The sequence below is a fragment of the Haliaeetus albicilla genome, chromosome 2, assembly GCF_947461875.1.
Source record: "Haliaeetus albicilla chromosome 2, bHalAlb1.1, whole genome shotgun sequence".
Taxonomy (NCBI): Eukaryota; Metazoa; Chordata; class Aves; order Accipitriformes; family Accipitridae; genus Haliaeetus; species Haliaeetus albicilla.
In genome coordinates this window covers 8,209,737-8,227,367 of record NC_091484.1, presented here as the reverse complement: position 1 = coordinate 8,227,367, position 17,631 = coordinate 8,209,737, and the positions used below count along the sequence as shown (strand labels likewise).

The window sequence follows — 17,631 nt, the reverse complement described above, 5'->3', positions numbered from 1 at the left end:
GAGACTTTTGGGGACAACCTGCAATATTGTCAGTGCAAGCAGTAAGCATTGCGATCTATGTCTAACACTATTCAAAGCATCAGCAGTCATACAGCAGTCTTATTTGTAAGCCTGAACAAGGCCAATAAAAGCAGTTACTATTAAAATGGCATTTACACACAGATTCTGATGAGGGAGCCATGCAACTAGGTTCTCCCTTCTGTTCCTGACATTGGACAGGATTTGAGCTAGATTGTCAATTAGTGTATACTGGCACCTCTCCAGCAGAACTAATAAGAGTTATGCCACTTATCCCCATACAGGGGATGGGCTTTTCAGTAGTTAATTACCTGAAAATGAATCCTATAATATATTTGCTGATATCAAGCTTTGCAGGAAGCGTAAAATCTAAACTTATGTTTGTTTTCAGCTCCTTTCTTTGATTAGTGTGCTCTCAGATAAGTTACTTAACTTCTTATATTGCATTCTCATCCTGTAAAGTCAATTCTAAGGGAACATGTTTCCTTGACTAAAAATTCACAATAGCTAAGAGTGCAAAAAATTGCTGCTGCATATTCCTTATACTGGGTATAGGGTATGCAACAAGCAGCTACTGCTCAAGTAGTGACTATTTTAAGAATGGCACAAAACATGCTAAAGAACTTCTTTAAAACCATCCAGTGTCAAACTTCAAGCTCCTAAAGCATAACAAACAATTTGACTTTCAGGTATTTTTGCTTTCCTATGTAGCTGGCTGCTGTTCATCATCCTGGCAATTGGAGCATGAACACAGCTATCTTGCCCAAACCTTTCGTAGAAATACAAATGAATTTAAACGCGATGTCAGGTGCCAGCATTTAGTCATGAGGCAGACATCAGAGCGGTTACCACTCCACCATGGGTTCTTCTTCCATACCTCCATTCAGCCACCCCTGTGGGGGGTTACCTGCAATAATTTTTAAGAGCAACACCGATTCATTCACACAGCCATCATGACATGGAGTTGTCCTGCGCTATTAGTATTCCTAAGAGGTTTCATTAAGAGTGAAATGGATATTCCTACTCAAGCACTTGCCTTCCCCTGCGGGACACTGTTTGATGTGCTCTGTAATCCAGCAGCCTCTTTCGCTGTGATGCACCCGTCAGGAAGGTCTGAAGTCTGCCTTTCCTCCTGGGTATCAATTTGCGTTTTACTCCTTTCCTTTCCCTTCTCCAGTTTGAAGATCCTGTCAAAGAAGGTTACTTGTTTCGGCTTTGAGGCAGCTGCATCCCCTCCCTCAGGTGTCACTGGGGCTGTGAGATCGATGTCACGAAGCGATGCCGCTGCCGGGGCCCCGGTCAGGTTTTTATGCGTGCCTTCCTCCCGCGCAGCTGCCGCGGGAACCTCCACGCTGTCACTTGGTGCTTTGTTCACTCCGGGCGCCTCTGAGCTGACATCAAGTTTCGCCGATCCAACTGATGAATCTGTAGCTGGATCTTCAGTACGCCCTGGTACAGACCATGAAAACGCAAAGACAGAGTGGGATTTAGCGGATGGCAGAGCTCTCCTGGCAGCGCTCCCGAGACTCTGCCCGCCCGCGTCGGGAACGGGGCTCTGCTCCATTGTCTTTGGGGAAGAAACGGCCACATTATCCCGTGCAACACTTGCCTTTGCATCCACTACAAACAGAAGCATAAAACAGTAATTATCCAACACAGCAACGAAGTTATACTGGTTGTACAATTAATCATGGGGACCTTGCTCTTTAATAAACTAATTCTGAAACGTGGAGCCTCGGGGAGGACCACACAGAGTGCAGCTTGTTTAGAGACCCCGTTGTCTTCTGGTGCTAAATACGAGCTGCTGCTCATCTATCAGACCTGCCCATCTGATTTTCTTTCCTGTCATTCCTCACTGAAGTTGGTGCAAGTTTTACATTCTCCACAGCCCCTCTCAGCTGCTCGAGTAACAGCCCAGGGTTTTGACTACTTAGCCCAGTGGACATGCTGAGGATATTTTGCTTTCCAATTAAAACTAAAGAAGTGATATGCAAAAAAAAAAAAAAAAAAAAAAAAATCAATAAAACTTGACAGTTCTATATTAATGTTACACTTTCCTCTGTCAAAGCTAAGTGGGAAAAAAGAATGGAAACTGCAAGGACTGATTTCATTTCCTGGCTTGCCAAACTCCTCACAGGGCCGAGCAGTCATAACTCATTTCATTCATTTTTCCAACACTGTTCCTTGCCTTGCTGCCTACTCTCCATAGTGCAGTTTCTACTTGCACTTCTCCTCTATAGTCTGTAGGTTAGTTTAAGTCTGATTTGGATACTTATAAATCACATCTGAGCCAGGCTTCTTATCCTTACTTTTCTGACTCTTTTTACACACAAACAATATGGCTCTTAATTACATTTCCACCCCCTCAAAATTCTCACAAATGATTCCCCCTTGTGTACACACACGGCCATCACACTTCAGATGTGAAAAAATCTTTCATCTGAAAAGTATGTTTTATGATTTTATAGTACAATGGCCCTTTGATAATACAGCTGAAGCGAAAATCCCTAATGCTGTATATGCAGACAGGAGCAGAAGGCTCCTGCTTTACAGGAGACAAAAGAAAAAAAAAAATCTTTCTTGTATCTGTTCTGTGGATGGAAGACTGAATCACAGATTATGTGGTGTGAAACCCCAGTAAACAAGAGGTGGCTTGTCAAGAGGTAAACCTTACAGCTCTCCCTCAGCTTGAGCTTCTCTTCCCTACTTTGACTAGAATATATATCTGATTTCCCTGTCAATCATAGCCACAGATTTCAAGGATGCATTTAGATCTACGTAATTATAACTGTGAAAAACTGACAGTCTCAAACTGACTTGCTAAATTAGAATTTTAAAATTGTCAGGTTCAGTGCAAAATTGAAATTATTTCAAATAATTGTAATAGTCTAGTCAATATTATGCCCTTCACATTTTACATTAACAGAAATAAAACCCCAGATACCAACAAAACCTGACTAAAACACCTGTCTTCCACAGTACAGATCTTCAGTGTTCAGTTTCATTTTTTAAATTCCTTTTTAAGATAAGGAAAGCAGAACATTTCAGATGCCAGCTTGCAAAACTACCCCTTAGCTTTTCACGGCAAAATTACCTCAACTTTCCACCATCCCCCTCCAAGCATTTTGCATAATGCACAAGCATCAGCAGGCACTCCCGAACGCGTCCCTGTATCTCTTTGATACCATCCTCCTGCAGCAGTGCCCAAGGACCCTGGTCTTATGCAGGAGGACAACAGAGCCCCAGCATCCAGCTGTGACATCCCCGTCCCCACAGCCTTCACTCAGTGACCAAGGGTCCCCACCGGACCCTCGTTTTCGCGGTTCAGGGGTGGTCCTGACTAACAAGAGGTGGGAGCTCCAGTAAACCCCAGAGATGAGAAGTGCCGGAGTGTAGCAGCGTGTCAGCGTGAATCTCAAGTGACTTTACTGAAATACTTGCCAGCAGTGGAGGCAAGAGCTGACAAAGTAAAGGCTGCGGTGGCAGGATTCACAACTGCGGCCAGCATTTTACCAGCTGCCAGGGAGCTGGCTCCTAACTTTACTTCTAGCATTTTTAATCTGACATTTGCTTTCTTATTGTGTTTTGGGCCTATGCAAGCACGCAGAGCACCTCAGTACAACCTGTTCTGTTCAAGTAAATAGATTTTCACTTTTGTGTGTACTCTAATAGAGAAAATTTCTATCCCTGGATTCTCTCTGTTACTATTCATGTAAGAAAATAACTCACACTGGCAAGAATCCTTTGCCAGCAATATTCTTCTGCAATATTTCATAAGCACCTATTTCAACGTACTGACATGCAAAAAAAAAGGCACAAATAACTAGCTACTCAACCACCTATTCAGTCAGGGCCACTAAGTAACAGTTAGTTTCCTAAGCCTCCTGTAGTACTATATGAAAAAGTACTGAAGTACTAACTTCTAATTATAGTTGGAAACTTGGGAAGGAAGCAAAAAGCAAACCCTTCCCCAGCTAAAGAAAGCAGAAACAATATCCATTGGAAAATAATTGTAACAGATGCTGAACTTCTGCTTTATGTAACAGATAAAAAATGAAACACAGGAAAACTGTCTTTAGTATAAAAATAGGAATATAAGCTCATCATTAAGAAAACCAACCAAACAAAAAGTAGCTCATGAACCTATCAAGCTCCTTTTATCTCTAATTATCATGGAAGGAATGAAAGACCTGGAAAATATCACTGGCATGAGCTCTGCAGCATCTCTTGTGTCAAAACAGTTCAAACTGTTTTGGGGAAAGTCTGCTCAGACACCAGGCAAAGCAGATCCCACCACCAGAGAGGAGGCACTACTGTGGTGGGCTGAACAGAAGAGTTTGACTCATGCTATATTCACAGCAAACTGTGAAGGAGAAAGGCTTTGAAATTGCAGGATTTGGATGAAAAGTGCCTGATATTTTTGGTTTTAGAGAGACACAGAAGTGCCATTCTTTCCAAAGTTATGCCACAATCCAGAGGCAGAATTAGGAATAGAAGCAAAACCTACCAAATTCTAGGCCAGGTCTGCAAGTAGATCAAAGCTGCTCACTCTGAATGAGATTAATAACTGGTCTGAAACTAAAATCAATATACAATTTACAGCACCGCTGTGAGGTTGCATTCCATACTACTACTACACAGGCATTTTCCTTTCAAGTATTTAACAAAAGACAGTCACGCTACAGAAGATTTGTCCTTCCTTCCCCTTCACTTCGTCAGAATATGTTAAAAAGGCAATACTATAGCTGCACAAAGTCCCTCTTCTGTAAGAATATGCTCAAAATAAGGACATTTTTTCTGAAATTTGCTAGATAAGACAGACATTTTTTCCTTGACTTATAAGAAAAACTGTACAGATAAGAGTAATGGTTAGTGCAATGTTATGTCAATGCCATTTCCCTGCTCAGAATTGCTGACAGACTTTCTCCCCTTTCCTTTTGTATCCTTGACTTTAGCATTTTAGGCACTTCCATAGGCTGAGAATGAAGAACAGCACTGTTTGCTGACACAGACTGGGACCAAGTCTGCAGAATTAGCACTGAATTTTAAAAAGCAAGTGCTTAGGTTTTAATAGACAGAGCCAGCAAATAAAATATTGTAATGGACAAAGCCTTAAGGTGAGCACAAGCCATGTGAGCTGCAAAATGGACCATGTAGGTATGGAATTATTTCTCTTCATTATGTGAGCTAATGTACCCAGAAGCCCGTGGGCAGGCAGCAGAGCTCAGAAAGCATCAGTGTAGAGTGCCTGCAGCAAAGCACTTATTTCACATGTTTTTGGGACCAAGACGCAGCACTTGGAGGGAATGGCAGATGCAGGCAGGAATCCTGAGGACGCTACTGACATGAAAAGAAGTTCAGAGCCACCAGTCTGACAAAGGAAAAGGCTGCCCAAGCTTTTGTCAGCTGATTTGCTTTTGCTAATCAGTGGGAATATAACCAGACTTCAGCCTGGTGCACATAACAGATGGCAGCCAAACTCCCTCAAGTGGGACCAAAAGCAATTCTGTCCAGCACTTCCAGATTGCCTTACCTCCTCCTTCACTATAACCCCATTTTCTCTGAAGCTTAGTTTGCTCTTTTTATTCCTGGCAGCAGCCTAAGCTACATACTAGGTAGGCATCTATTTTTGATGCTCAGTTTGCCCAAGTTAAATCCTTCAAATGCTTTCTTGAAACATGCTCCTTTTCCTTAGCCTTTGATTGCTAGTCTGGTTTCAGCAGTTATATGCACCCTCATGGCTAATACTTACACATAGGGAACATATAAAATAAGGTCCTGTGATGTCTTACATTGGCAGCTTCTCACCTCCTGCTATTTATCCTACTGACTCTTTCATAGTGCAAGTAATATTTAGCTGTTGAATGAGGAACAACTTGAATTGGCACGGTCTTCAGCATAGATATCTCCTCCTGTAGGCCACTAGCATGTGAACATGCCATAAAATAAATGCTAGGAGAAAATGTTTTCTGATGATGTTGCTTTTGACAATAGAAAAAAAAAAAATCTTTTTTTTTAAACTGAACAAGCCATTAGCTACAAATACAGTTTTAGTATCTTTGACTATTTTGAATACAAGCCAGTTACAAACAGATATTTTGCTTAGCAATGTATTTATAGTACCACAGCATTATCTTGTTCCCTGGAGTTCAGATAATCATGGAGACAGTGGATTTTAATGGCCAGGAAGGAACCATTATGGGCTACAAGGCAAAATTTGGCACTGAAGTCCATCAGTGTAGGCCAACACAATGGATTATAATAGCCCTGAATGAATTACTGTAGCAAATACTGGGCTTAAAAATCTAAATACCTAGCAACAAAAAGCTAGTTTTCTAATTTACATTTCTGATATATTTGTACAGATATTGTGTAGGTTAATTTTTTCCTTCTGTTATTTAGAACTGAGTTGGTATCATAATGCTACAGTAGATGTAGAATTTTCAGATCTCCCAAGCATACCTTGTATTTGTGCAGGAGACCCCAAAAAACTGTTGTGACAAGTCTGAGTTTTCAAGAGCATTAAAGAAATCCAAAATAAGAAAATTTTTCCCTTTCTTATGAAAAAAGATACTAAAATTATTTTGCAGTCTTGCTCAGCTATCCCATGCAAATAAAGTTGCCAGTACATTTATGTTCTGAGAATAATTTTCTTTCACTGTTAGCTAGCATTGTTGTTTACCGAACAGATTTACTGGAATTAATGAAAATAGAGGGAGAGAAGCTTGCAGCAAGAAGAGTAATGATCATTCTTTAAAAAAAAAACCAACCAAAACAAAAACCCCCCAAAACCTACAATGCCTTGTGTTTCACACCTTACAGGCACACAGAGTTATTGCAATACACCCTTTCTGTTAGATACCAGCTAGTAGCAGATTTTGCTGAATCAGATTTATCCCCTGGAATAAAGGAGTTGCATCTTAACTGAACTTTTCTTCCTTGTGTAATATTTCTTTTTATGAGCAGGTCATTGTTTTCATCTGCATGTAATTGCCACCCAAATACAAACAATTTTTTTCCCCATTTTGTCTTCTTGATATATTTCTGCTCTATGTAGTGCAAATCTCAGAGATACATGGCTTTTAGTTCTGGCCTTCTTCCCCCTACCTGTTGTCTGCCAAGTACTTATATTAAAGTTCAAAAAGGCCAACACAACACATTAGGAAAAGTCAGGATCAAATATGCTATCCTTTTGCTTGCAAAGCAACATGTCATGAAGTAGCAGTAAGGGCACCACTACTATTTAAATGGCATTACAGGAAGAGAAGATGGATGCTGGCACTCCGTGCAATGTCTGCGGCCCTGATAATCACTAGGAGCAGGAAAGGCAAGTCATGGAAAGAATCCCTAAGTCCACACATCTGTCAGCCTGTTTGAGCAGAAGCAGCAAATGTAGGGAACCAGTCGCCAATCTGCTCACCCAGATGTGAAGCAGATGGTGACGGGGCTCTTCCAAATAACATTACTTCCTTTGGTCATATTAAGTTAACTCTCTGGATTCTTTTTTCATTATATTGGCAGATATAGATTTCATAGACTCATTTATCAACTATACCATTTAATGCACAGCACATGGTCAGATCACTGGCAATCACAGAAATGCAAACTAACAAGACAAAGACCACAAACATACATCTAACACTATTAATAAAATCCTCTTGCTTCACTTGCCTTTTTTGCAGCTCTTTTGTATTCTCCAGAAGTGCTCACTTTATGACCATAAAATAGATTACAGTACTATTTCTTGCATTATTTCATTTTAGAAATACTATCAACTGCATTTTCTATAGGAACAACTTCTATGTCCAAACAGCACTTGCACTTTTGTTTCAGCAAGACCTTGATTACATTACACAAACCAGGGAGATTTCAGTGATATCTAAGTAGTTAATGATTTTAACTGCTTTTTAAACATTAATAAAGTTAAAATATAAGTAATATCACACAAGACAGTTCAATTTTTCAACTTGCTACTTAAACTGATTTAGTTATTGCATTAATTAGGTAATCCACTTAAGTAAAACAATGCCATATGCTTCATTTTATATATTAAGAGTTAAATGTACACTTATTTTCTAGGTCTTCAGACAGTGTAAATCATCTGGCTTTTATTTACTTCCCAGAAATCTGCTGGTTTACACCAGCAGAAACACACAGCTACAGGCTTTTATTTTCTAGTAGGCAACTGTTTAAACCGACTTATTATAGCTTGATGGCATTAGGAAATTAGCCATGGAACAGAGATTCTAAACTGTAATCAGTACCATCTGCATATTGCCATACCAGTCTTTGATTATTTTTGTCTAAGCTTAGATTTTTTTTCAACTGGATGTAACAGGCTGAGGGGGTTCTTTTAACAATGAATAATAAAATAATATTTTCTTTCCTCACAGAGATTGGATAAAATTGTTGGGTTTAATTGTATTCTGAAAACAGAAAGAAACCCAATGCAAGGAAAAAGCTGGTAAAATTAATGTGGCTGAATCTGCAAAGATGTGAGCTGAAGCAATGCTGCTCCAAATGAGTGCTGCAGAAAAAGGCTCCAAAGCCAACAAGAGGTGGAAGGAGAAATTAATGAGGTGCTGAAAGGTGAGGAGAGACACGCACATCTGTGGATGAGAGCAATTACCCATGAATATTGGGAGATAACTTTTCAAAACTACTTGGAGCTAAATTTTTAATGCTCAGGCCATGTAGTTCACACCAGATTTTCAAGATGTCAGCACTGGAAGTGGGGCTCAGGTGCTGACAGGTATCTTTCCATGGGGAGCCCAGGGTCCAGCCTGCCACTGGTGTGATCACTCCAAAACTTGGTTGCTGTCCTGCTATGACCACCACCCAAATAGGTCTGAAATGGGATGTCCTTACTGAGTAGCAATTTACCCATACCTCCACCAACTATGCAATTTCTACACAAACACCCACAGTTTATACCTAATAGGGACATATTGATTTTATTTCATTAGTGTACAGAGAAAGAGAAACAAGTTGTCATCACCCCCCATGCTCTAGGTGCCCTGGCAGTAGTCGAGTTATATCTAATATATCCTATAACAGTAACAGGAAAAAGGTGGTCAGGATTACAACATCAGTCTTGTGACACAATTTGAATAAATTCTGGTAAATAGGACTGACCTCTTGGTAATAACATCAGCCATGCTGCATCCCCAGCTGTCACTTATCTAGCTCTATAAATTACTGTGCTATAACCCAAGTTCTCTGGAATTCAAACACAGGCAGTTGACATAGTTAAATTTTGTTTACAAAGATCTCACTGCAGATTAGACATGCTCTGCTCTCTTCAAGAGAGTCTACTACCTCTAAAATGAGGGCAAAGTAGATTTCTTTATATGAAAGGTACCACTAAGACCCAGCTCAGGATCAGAAGTGGCATTTCACTGCAAAACCTCAGGTCCAGAGGCAATTACGTTGTAACAACCTCACAGCAGGTATAATGCCTACCACATTACGGTAGGTTTCACAGCCAGACACTTTTTCTAAATGACAAACAGGACAGAAAAAATATCCCTACACATATTTCATTGGTAACAAATAATTGTTTGATATCTTTGAAGTCAAAGCAATGCACCTACTCAAGAATGCAGGACCAGATATCAGAGAACAAGATGGAAATGTTTAGATGAACAAAAACATGCTCACATTTATCTTATCATTTGTTGAAATTGCTACTGAAAGTATCAGAAATATGGCTTCACAAAAAAACGCAGAGGTGGTTCCTAAGATTTTACAATCTTGTGGATGAGAACATGTAGCTAGGACCAGGATTTTATTTTAAATTTTTTTTTCATTTTTTTGTAACCAGCTTGCAAAGAATTTTGTAAAGTTTTCTTTTATTAAAGTTAAACTGCTCAAAAAACCCCCAGAAGGCCAAGTGCATGCAGAATGTTTCAAAAGAATGTCTTTTATTGCAGTCACTAAAATAAGTCCCCCTAAACCAGCTTCCTACTCCCTTCTTTTTCCCTTTTTCAACTTAATACAGTATTACTCTGTGCTTTAAATAATTTATACTAATACATTTCTTTTGGGCTTGCATGATTCCATCACCCTTTCCTACACTCGATATGGTAACAACCTGGGGCACTTGGTAAGCACCCCTTAGAGTCACATAGGTAAAATGCCAGATCAGCAGGGTGAACTCCTGTTGTGCCAACCTCAGGTATCCCTTGAAACACTTTCCTCAAGCTCCTTACAAAGCTTAAATCAAGTGAGACACATTGAGCTCCACGGTAAGCAGCTCAGCATTACCCAGAGCAATACAGTAGCCATTTTGCTGGCCCGTTACTGTCTTAGCTCCTCTATCCATCCCAAGTTACTCCTTTTCTGCAAAGCTTTGTACTGTTCTAGCCTGCTTGTCTTCAGGCATCACTATTAGGCAATTTGGGGATAGACCCTTAAGTCTAGGGCACATTGCTGATTTCTTTTATAAAGAGAAAATTATAGGGGGTCTCCATATAAACAGCCCAGTTTCTGTATAGTGCCAGAGTTGTGCCCACTGTGACCGGAGAATGGGTTTGGCAAAGTAAAGCAGCCTGATCAACAGCACAAACATTTGCCTCACAAAGGTTACTTTTCCACAGTAGTTGGGGAATATTTTAAAGCTCAACAAATTCAGTTTCTAGCCTACATAAGTTTACTTTTTTCAATGCATTCAGTCCTCAACCCCACCCCCTTTTTTTTTTTAATAGTCTCCTACACTGGCTCCAGACTATCAGTTTCCCCACCAGTGGATATTTCAATCTGGCATCTGAGCACAACATCATCACCTGGTAACTCCCTGCTAGCTGCAGGGATGCCATGACATTATTTAAAGGCAACTTGCTCTCCTTTCCAGCACACGAACTGCTCTCTTACTCCAGTCTGCAAACCAGCATTTCATTGTGTCCCCCACAAACACAAAACCTCACTAACAGACCACTGATCCTTGCATCGGTGCCATTGCTACATCATGCCCCTTTTAAGAGCTCCAATTTGTGCTCCTTGCAGGAACAATTCCTCCAAGGCTTGTTGGAGGCACTATTTCCACCAGAGCCCAGGCAGATGTACTTTATCACAGGACACCCTGAGGTTTGTGCAGCAACCTGAAAGGGATCAGTGCCAAACCACTCCTGCCCTGTAAAACTTCATGCTAACCAAAATCTTCAGTCCATAAAACCACTTTTTGTGGACCAGATGCAGAACAAAATTCTTAGAACAGTTAAACAAACAGCTTCCAGAGTACTTTGAAAATGTTTTCCTATTTTACTTTTTGTTATCTTTAAACTTTCAAGCATCTGAAAAGCCACATCTACTGATTCACAAGTAAGAGTTGAAACATGGATTCATCTTAATTTGAGACCATGCACCAATATTTATTGTTGCTCTACTACAAGCCTCTCTCTGCCTGTCTGGCGGCAAAAGAAGTGCAAATATGCCACCCTTTCCCAGTACATACCTTCACCATTCATTGCAGAATGACTCTGAACAAATGCTGCAGATCCATTTTTAATATTGTTAGGAGATTCAGATAGAGCCTGAAATAGCAAATAATACAGTTCTTCGGACCAGTTACATAATGGGATTTAAAAATTGCAATATGCAATAGCCAGGGAAGGTGAGAATGGGCAGTTCTTGCTTACCTGGTAGCTCTTTACTGTGCACAAATTGTCTTCTTCAGCTTCCTCTGGGACACTCATTGTATTCCCCATAGTTCCTGTAAAAAGGAGGAAAAAACCCAAATAGCCCCTTCTTTCTCATTAATATCAATTTACCACCTAATTCAAATTAAGAAACAGCCAATGGTGACAGACTTTGACAGGCTGTTTAAATTCCTAATGAGACCCAGCTCCTTTCCCAAAGGCACCTGCCCTAGTCATCAGTCTGTACCAACCAGTCCTTCTCAAACCCAGTTAAGCACAGGGGCTCACAGCTGCTCACTAAAAACGGTACAAGCTAACAAACTTTTCTTGTTTGTTGAGGAAAACTGGATGCAGTCACACCTGCAGCATTTGTTAGGACTCAGTAGATAATAAGATGGAGTTAGCAGCAGAATAAAGAGAAGACGACCAAAATATATGAATAAATTACAGCAGCTTGGTGGGGATTTATATTTTTGCTTGGGTTTCATTTAAAAAAAAAAAAAAAAAGAAGAGAAAAAAGAGGCAGCATGTAAAGATATCATGCATGTAAACTCTGAAAAATTAGGCCCTCTATGTCCTGCGGTTATGTATAACAAAACTTCTGGGGAAAATTCTCACCTGTGGCTATGGAAGTATTTGGCTTGCTCTAGACAGCTTTGCCAGTCAACTGCAGCTCACAGAAGTAACCCAGCTACATTTTCTTGGCTAGTTCAAGCACTGCCAAGACTGTAGCTGCAGCAAGTCAGAGACAACACGAACCAGCCACCACAGCGTTCATCTGTGGTCCTGGATGTGTTTTTTGAGCATCTTGCGTTGCCACAGGTGCAGCACTACTGATACCCAAACAATTTAGTTTTAAAATGGCTTTCTTATGTTCACACCTACTGGAGTCATGGCTCTTACTACAATACAGGCATAATCTTAGCTAGTTAATGACTATTAGTCCATAGATAATTCAACACTTAGTGAAACTGTTCTGATTTCTTTAAACTTTGGTTCAGGAGCAATGTATTTGATTCAATTTTAGCCTTTTTGCTATGTACAAGTACACACAAACCTGTTGGGGTTTTTTTTTTTTTTTCTTTTCTTTTCCTCTTAATTTAAAATACATTTATGTACCCTCTGAGCTTGCTATGCTTTAGGACTGTAAATTCTTTGGGGCCTGCCCTCGTTTTGGCTGGGAGAGTTAATCTTCTTCCTAGTAGCTGGTATGGTGTTATTTTTGGATTTAGTATGAGAATAATGTTGACAACACACTGATGTTTTCAGGTGTTGCCAAGTAGTGTTTATACTAAGTCAAGGATTTTTCAGCTTCTCATGCCCAGCCAGCAAGAAGGCTGGAGGGGCACAAGAAGTTGGGATGGGAAACAGCCAGGGCAGCTGACCCAAACTGGCCAAAGGTATACTCCATACCATGGGATGTCATGCCCAGTATATAAACTGGGGGGACAGATTGCTGCTGGGGAACTAACTGGGCATCAATTGGTGAGTGGTGAACAATTGCATTGTGCATCACTTATTTTGTATATTCCTATTATTATTGCCATTTTATTTTTGGTATTATTATCATTATTATTATTATTATTGCCATTTTATTTTTGGTATTATTATCATTATTATTTTCTTCCTTTCTGTCCTATTAAGCTGTTCCTATCTCAACCCACAAGTTTTACTTTTTTCCTGATCCTCTCCCCCATCCCACTGGGTGGGGGGGAAGTGAGCGAGCGGCTGCGTGGTGCTCAGTTGCTGGCTGGGGTTAGACCACGACAAGACCAAACACACTCCCCACAACATGGTTGAAGGGCAAATCAGACTGAAGTCAAGAGGAAGGTTCCTATTGACTTTGGCTCAGGATATATATGTATATATACTGTTAAAGCTACACAAATAAACAATAAGCAGAAACTATTCTAAGGCACACCTTGAAGGAGTAAGGTCTCCAAAGAGAGGAAGGCAGAGGGCTGGATCCAGCTCCAGCCTCAGTGCTCTTGCTGTTAGATGTCCTGCACAGCCACCACGGGTACCAAGTGCTCTTCTGTTTTATTATTGCTCTGGTTTATGCCTGTATGAATCAGTGAAGGCGCTGAGGTAAGGATGAGAGCAACTTCTTTAGTGTTTTAATTAAACAACCCTTGGCAATTGGAGAAAAGAAGGAAAAGAGTAGTTTTGCTAAATCTTGCTCACTAGAATTTGAATGCAAGAACTGGGAGCAGCTTTCCTTTCAGCCCATAGCCCCAGGTGTCTGCTTCCAGTTACTGTTTACAGAGCTCAAGCTGGTTGTGGTTTTTTCCTAACCTCAATCTACAAACCTTTGCTTTACAGGGATGGTCCAGATCTGGCTTCTATTTTATGCTGCATCTTAGCTGATGTGAAATCTAAGCTGGGCCTCTCTCCAGAGATGGTTATTGTTCTCCACGAAGTGCCTAATGCTGCGCTGAACGGCCCCCGCTGATGCAGAAACATGAACCGCAGTGGTGTGCTGCTGAGAATGGCTGCATAAATAGTGGCTGTAGGACTGAGCCTTGATTTCAGAGTGCAGAGTTATTTTACAGGGTTTTTATCTTCTCAGCTGATGTTTCCACTATAAATCAGAACTTCTGATTTATGGTGGAAAACAGCCAACATTTCCCCATGGAGGTACAATGGCCTCTTGTCCTTGCTATGTAATTCTGTTTCCTAGCAACTTTAAGCATTATCCTATCAGAAGAGAAGAAAACAAGATTCAAATCCTACTGCTTAGTCTCAATGGTAAATTTAGTATCTGGTTGAATCTGGAGGATTTACTTTTGTTTTCCATTCACAAGGCTGCCTGGTTTATGCCAGGAGACAACTTAAGCAGAGGATGGAGTATTTGCAGGTTACGTGCTTCCTTTTTCACATGTGCTGTCAAATCAGTACGTATCCACAGGGAATGAGAGAAACAAATTCCTTTTTTTAATTTATTTATTTTGACAATGATTTGTAGCTTGATTCTCAATTGCTCCAGTTTCCTGTTGATGCAACTCTACTCACGTCAGGTGAGTTATCTTTAACTGATACAGAGCAGAAATCACAGGCTCTGGTCTCTGGCATATGTTGCTCTAGGAGAGATTACCCATTCTCTACAGTGAAGTTTATAATTCTCACTGAAATAAAACACACACGGTGGTTATGTGAAATTTTTAAAGATTTTTCACTCACCAGAACCTTCTCTCGCATAGAAAGCTGGACAAGACTTGGAGGCTATTTTTGCTAAAAATGGGACAAACTTGCTACATAACCCTCTGGGGAATATGATCCCAAAACACCAAATGCAGTTCTCCACCATGCACATATATAATATGTCTTCAGACTTTTTCCTTCCTTGCAACAGTAATTGATTATTGTATTGCACTGAGTTTTACACTGTATGAGCAGTATTACAACTGCACGTTTGGCATGCTCTGGGGCAAAGTGGCTACTGAAGAAAGGTGACAAGCCTGTGGCCATTCCTCTGGGTACAGAGCTCAGTCAACCACACACTCTCACAGTCCTGGCCCAGATCCTTCAGTAAAATTAGGAAGATAGGTATGTATGTGTGCTTCTGGCCTATTTTAAAGAAAAAATGAAAGGTCACTGCCACCTATAGACAAAACTGAGTATCAGCAGAAGTGATAATACACACATACAAAATGGTATCACATTGGCAGAGTTTCAAGTTGCCAAGCAAGTAATGTCACAGCTATTCATTGCTGCCATTGCATCTAGAAATTGCTGCTGTAAAGACTATTGCACCTGATTGCACTCGTATGTGGCTCTAGAGCTGCATAAACGAGCTACTCCAGTTCTGTCATTAACATAAAATGGTTACATTTTTCCCAAAGTGTTCAGGCCTCTAGTTTATATGAACAAATCCATTTTTCTCTCATTTGAAACACCTTCTGTTGAAGCTAAAATTCCTAAACGTGGAGCCAAAGAGGTTTTCTGAAAAATAAGGGGCTCCCACAAAGCTCTCATTTGGTGTCTTTTTTCACCAATGAGTTTACGAAGACCACCATTTTGAACGTGGGCTGCCAAAAGCTAAGCACCAAGCCCCATCTTGGCACCCAGCTAAAATCCTCACAAGCAAACGGATTTGTAAAAGATGCTGAGGACTCCCAGTGTGCAGTGACTTGCCTGAGAACTGTGAGTCTTGGGGAACTCTCAGGATCTGGCCATGTGCTTGTTTCTAGTGGGCAGAATCAGAGATTGTCAATCACTGAGGACCTCTGTCCAGCTGGGAACCCTACTCTTGGGATGCTGACTTTGAGTCTCCATTGGGTGGTTTTGTTTTGTCTCGGTTATTAATCATGGTTATTTATTAGTGGTACAATCAGCAGGCAGGACCTATTTGTGTCCTTCGTTCTATGTCTGAAAAGTACAAAGCTGGTCTCTGTAGTAAGCTGTGAGTATGGGGCAAACCTCCACTAGACCTGGGAGGTGTTGTTGGCAAGATGTCTATTTTATGAGAGGAGATTTGACAACATTTACAGAGACAAGACACTTTTCAGAGACTGAGAGGAAAAGAGATGATCCTGATGCAAGGACTTTTTTCAAAATGAGAAGAAACCCCTTAGAAGTCAGGAGGAATGGGAGTAAGCTTATTCTCATCCTTAGGCTTCCTTTCTAGATACAGGTTTTTAAATTAAGTTTCAAGCATATTATCCCTGGGGGGGGGGGGGGGCTCATTCAGACCAGCTGGAATGCAGCCCAACTGGTTTAAAAAGGAACATGAACTACCAGCCTCCAGATCAGACACAGCTCTGAAACAGTTCCTTTTCCAAATTATGCTCCACTGCTTCTATTGTAATGCAGAAAATAATTGTATTTTTTAGATTTTTTTTAACTTTAGATGAACTGTAGTGTGCCCCGACCATGAGCTCAAGGCTTGGTAAAATTCTCCTTTTTCTCTCACTCTCAAAAACAATTGTTTTGGTCCTGGCAGAGTGGTAAAACCTTTGAAAACTACAAGAGAAAATTATGACAAAATCCATGATCTACTGTATACTCTGGCTAAAGCCAGATAAGCCTGACCTTTCTAATGTACTGACCAACCTAGAATATTACAATCGCCTGTGTCACAGTGTCTATTAATAAAAAAAGTACACAATTCTTCACTAAAACTTGCCACATGTTGTACTTAAATGTCAGAAAAAATAATCAACTTTACTTAGTTCTCTTTGCATCTCATTTCATTATAGATATGTCCACTCTGCAGGTGTTGGGGAAAGACTTAAATAAACTTGTGTATATTCCAGAGGCAGAGGAAGGACCTAGCGTGCATTAATTCATGCAAAAACCAGTCTCCATTATGGCCGCAGGGCAAGGACTGGATCCTCAGCTCTTTAGACTGTCCCTGCCCTTTCTCCTGCCTCTCGGAAAACAGGTGAACATGGGCACATGTCAGTGTCCAGCTAGAAAAGCAGAAGCTCCTGCTCTGATTCATTTGGAGACAAGGAAGGACTAGCAATAGGACAGAGTTTTAGAAAGTCTCCTTACCTTCCTTCAGTGCAGCTCTCAGCTGCTCTCCTGCAGAAAAAAGATAACTCAGACACGTGTTGGGTATGATGAAACCAGGGGACAAACGCATCTGAGCATCGTCAGTGGCTAAGGAGGAGAAGCGGACACACAATAGACAGCAGTGGAGGGACAGGGGAAGGAAAGATTGAGATGACTCACCTAGAGCAAACAAGGAACACCCAAGAACAATATGAATAGCAACCTGGCAGCTGCCCGTGCATCCAGGACATGCAGAATTACAGTCCTTAAGGCTCTAGGGGCAGTTTTTAATACAATTCTTTCAGCCACTCTGCATTGTAGCCAAATGGGAAAAGCAAAATAGTTCAAACATTCACACCCTGGGCTTTCAGGGAGGGAACAGTTCAACAGTGCCGCAGAGGTGAACAATCCCAACCTGGCTGGTAGAAATGCTCTGTCAGAAAGTTGATCCTTTTGTTCTTCTGTTCTTTTGCAGAAAACC

General features: G+C 40.7%; 1 protein-coding gene across 2 annotated transcripts in view; it reads right to left on the bottom strand.

The window, feature by feature from the left end:
• Positions 1–17,242, bottom strand: part of BCAS1 (brain enriched myelin associated protein 1) — a 57,204-nt gene extending 39,962 nt beyond the window's left edge. Inside the window, exons 1-4 of one of the 2 annotated variants that reach the window (XM_069804922.1) lie at positions 17,151–17,242; positions 11,655–11,728; positions 11,471–11,549; positions 1,055–1,638 (exon numbers count right to left, since the gene is read on the bottom strand). In XM_069804922.1, the coding sequence (XP_069661023.1) occupies positions 1,055–1,638; positions 11,471–11,549; positions 11,655–11,728; positions 17,151–17,241 (828 nt within the window). In that variant the 5' untranslated portion in view covers position 17,242. Of the gene's footprint in view, positions 1–1,054; positions 1,639–11,470; positions 11,550–11,654; positions 11,729–17,150 lie in introns of those variants that run through there. The other variant, XM_069804914.1, reaches the window with a different exon arrangement.
• Between the last annotated feature and the right edge of the window lie 389 nt (positions 17,243–17,631).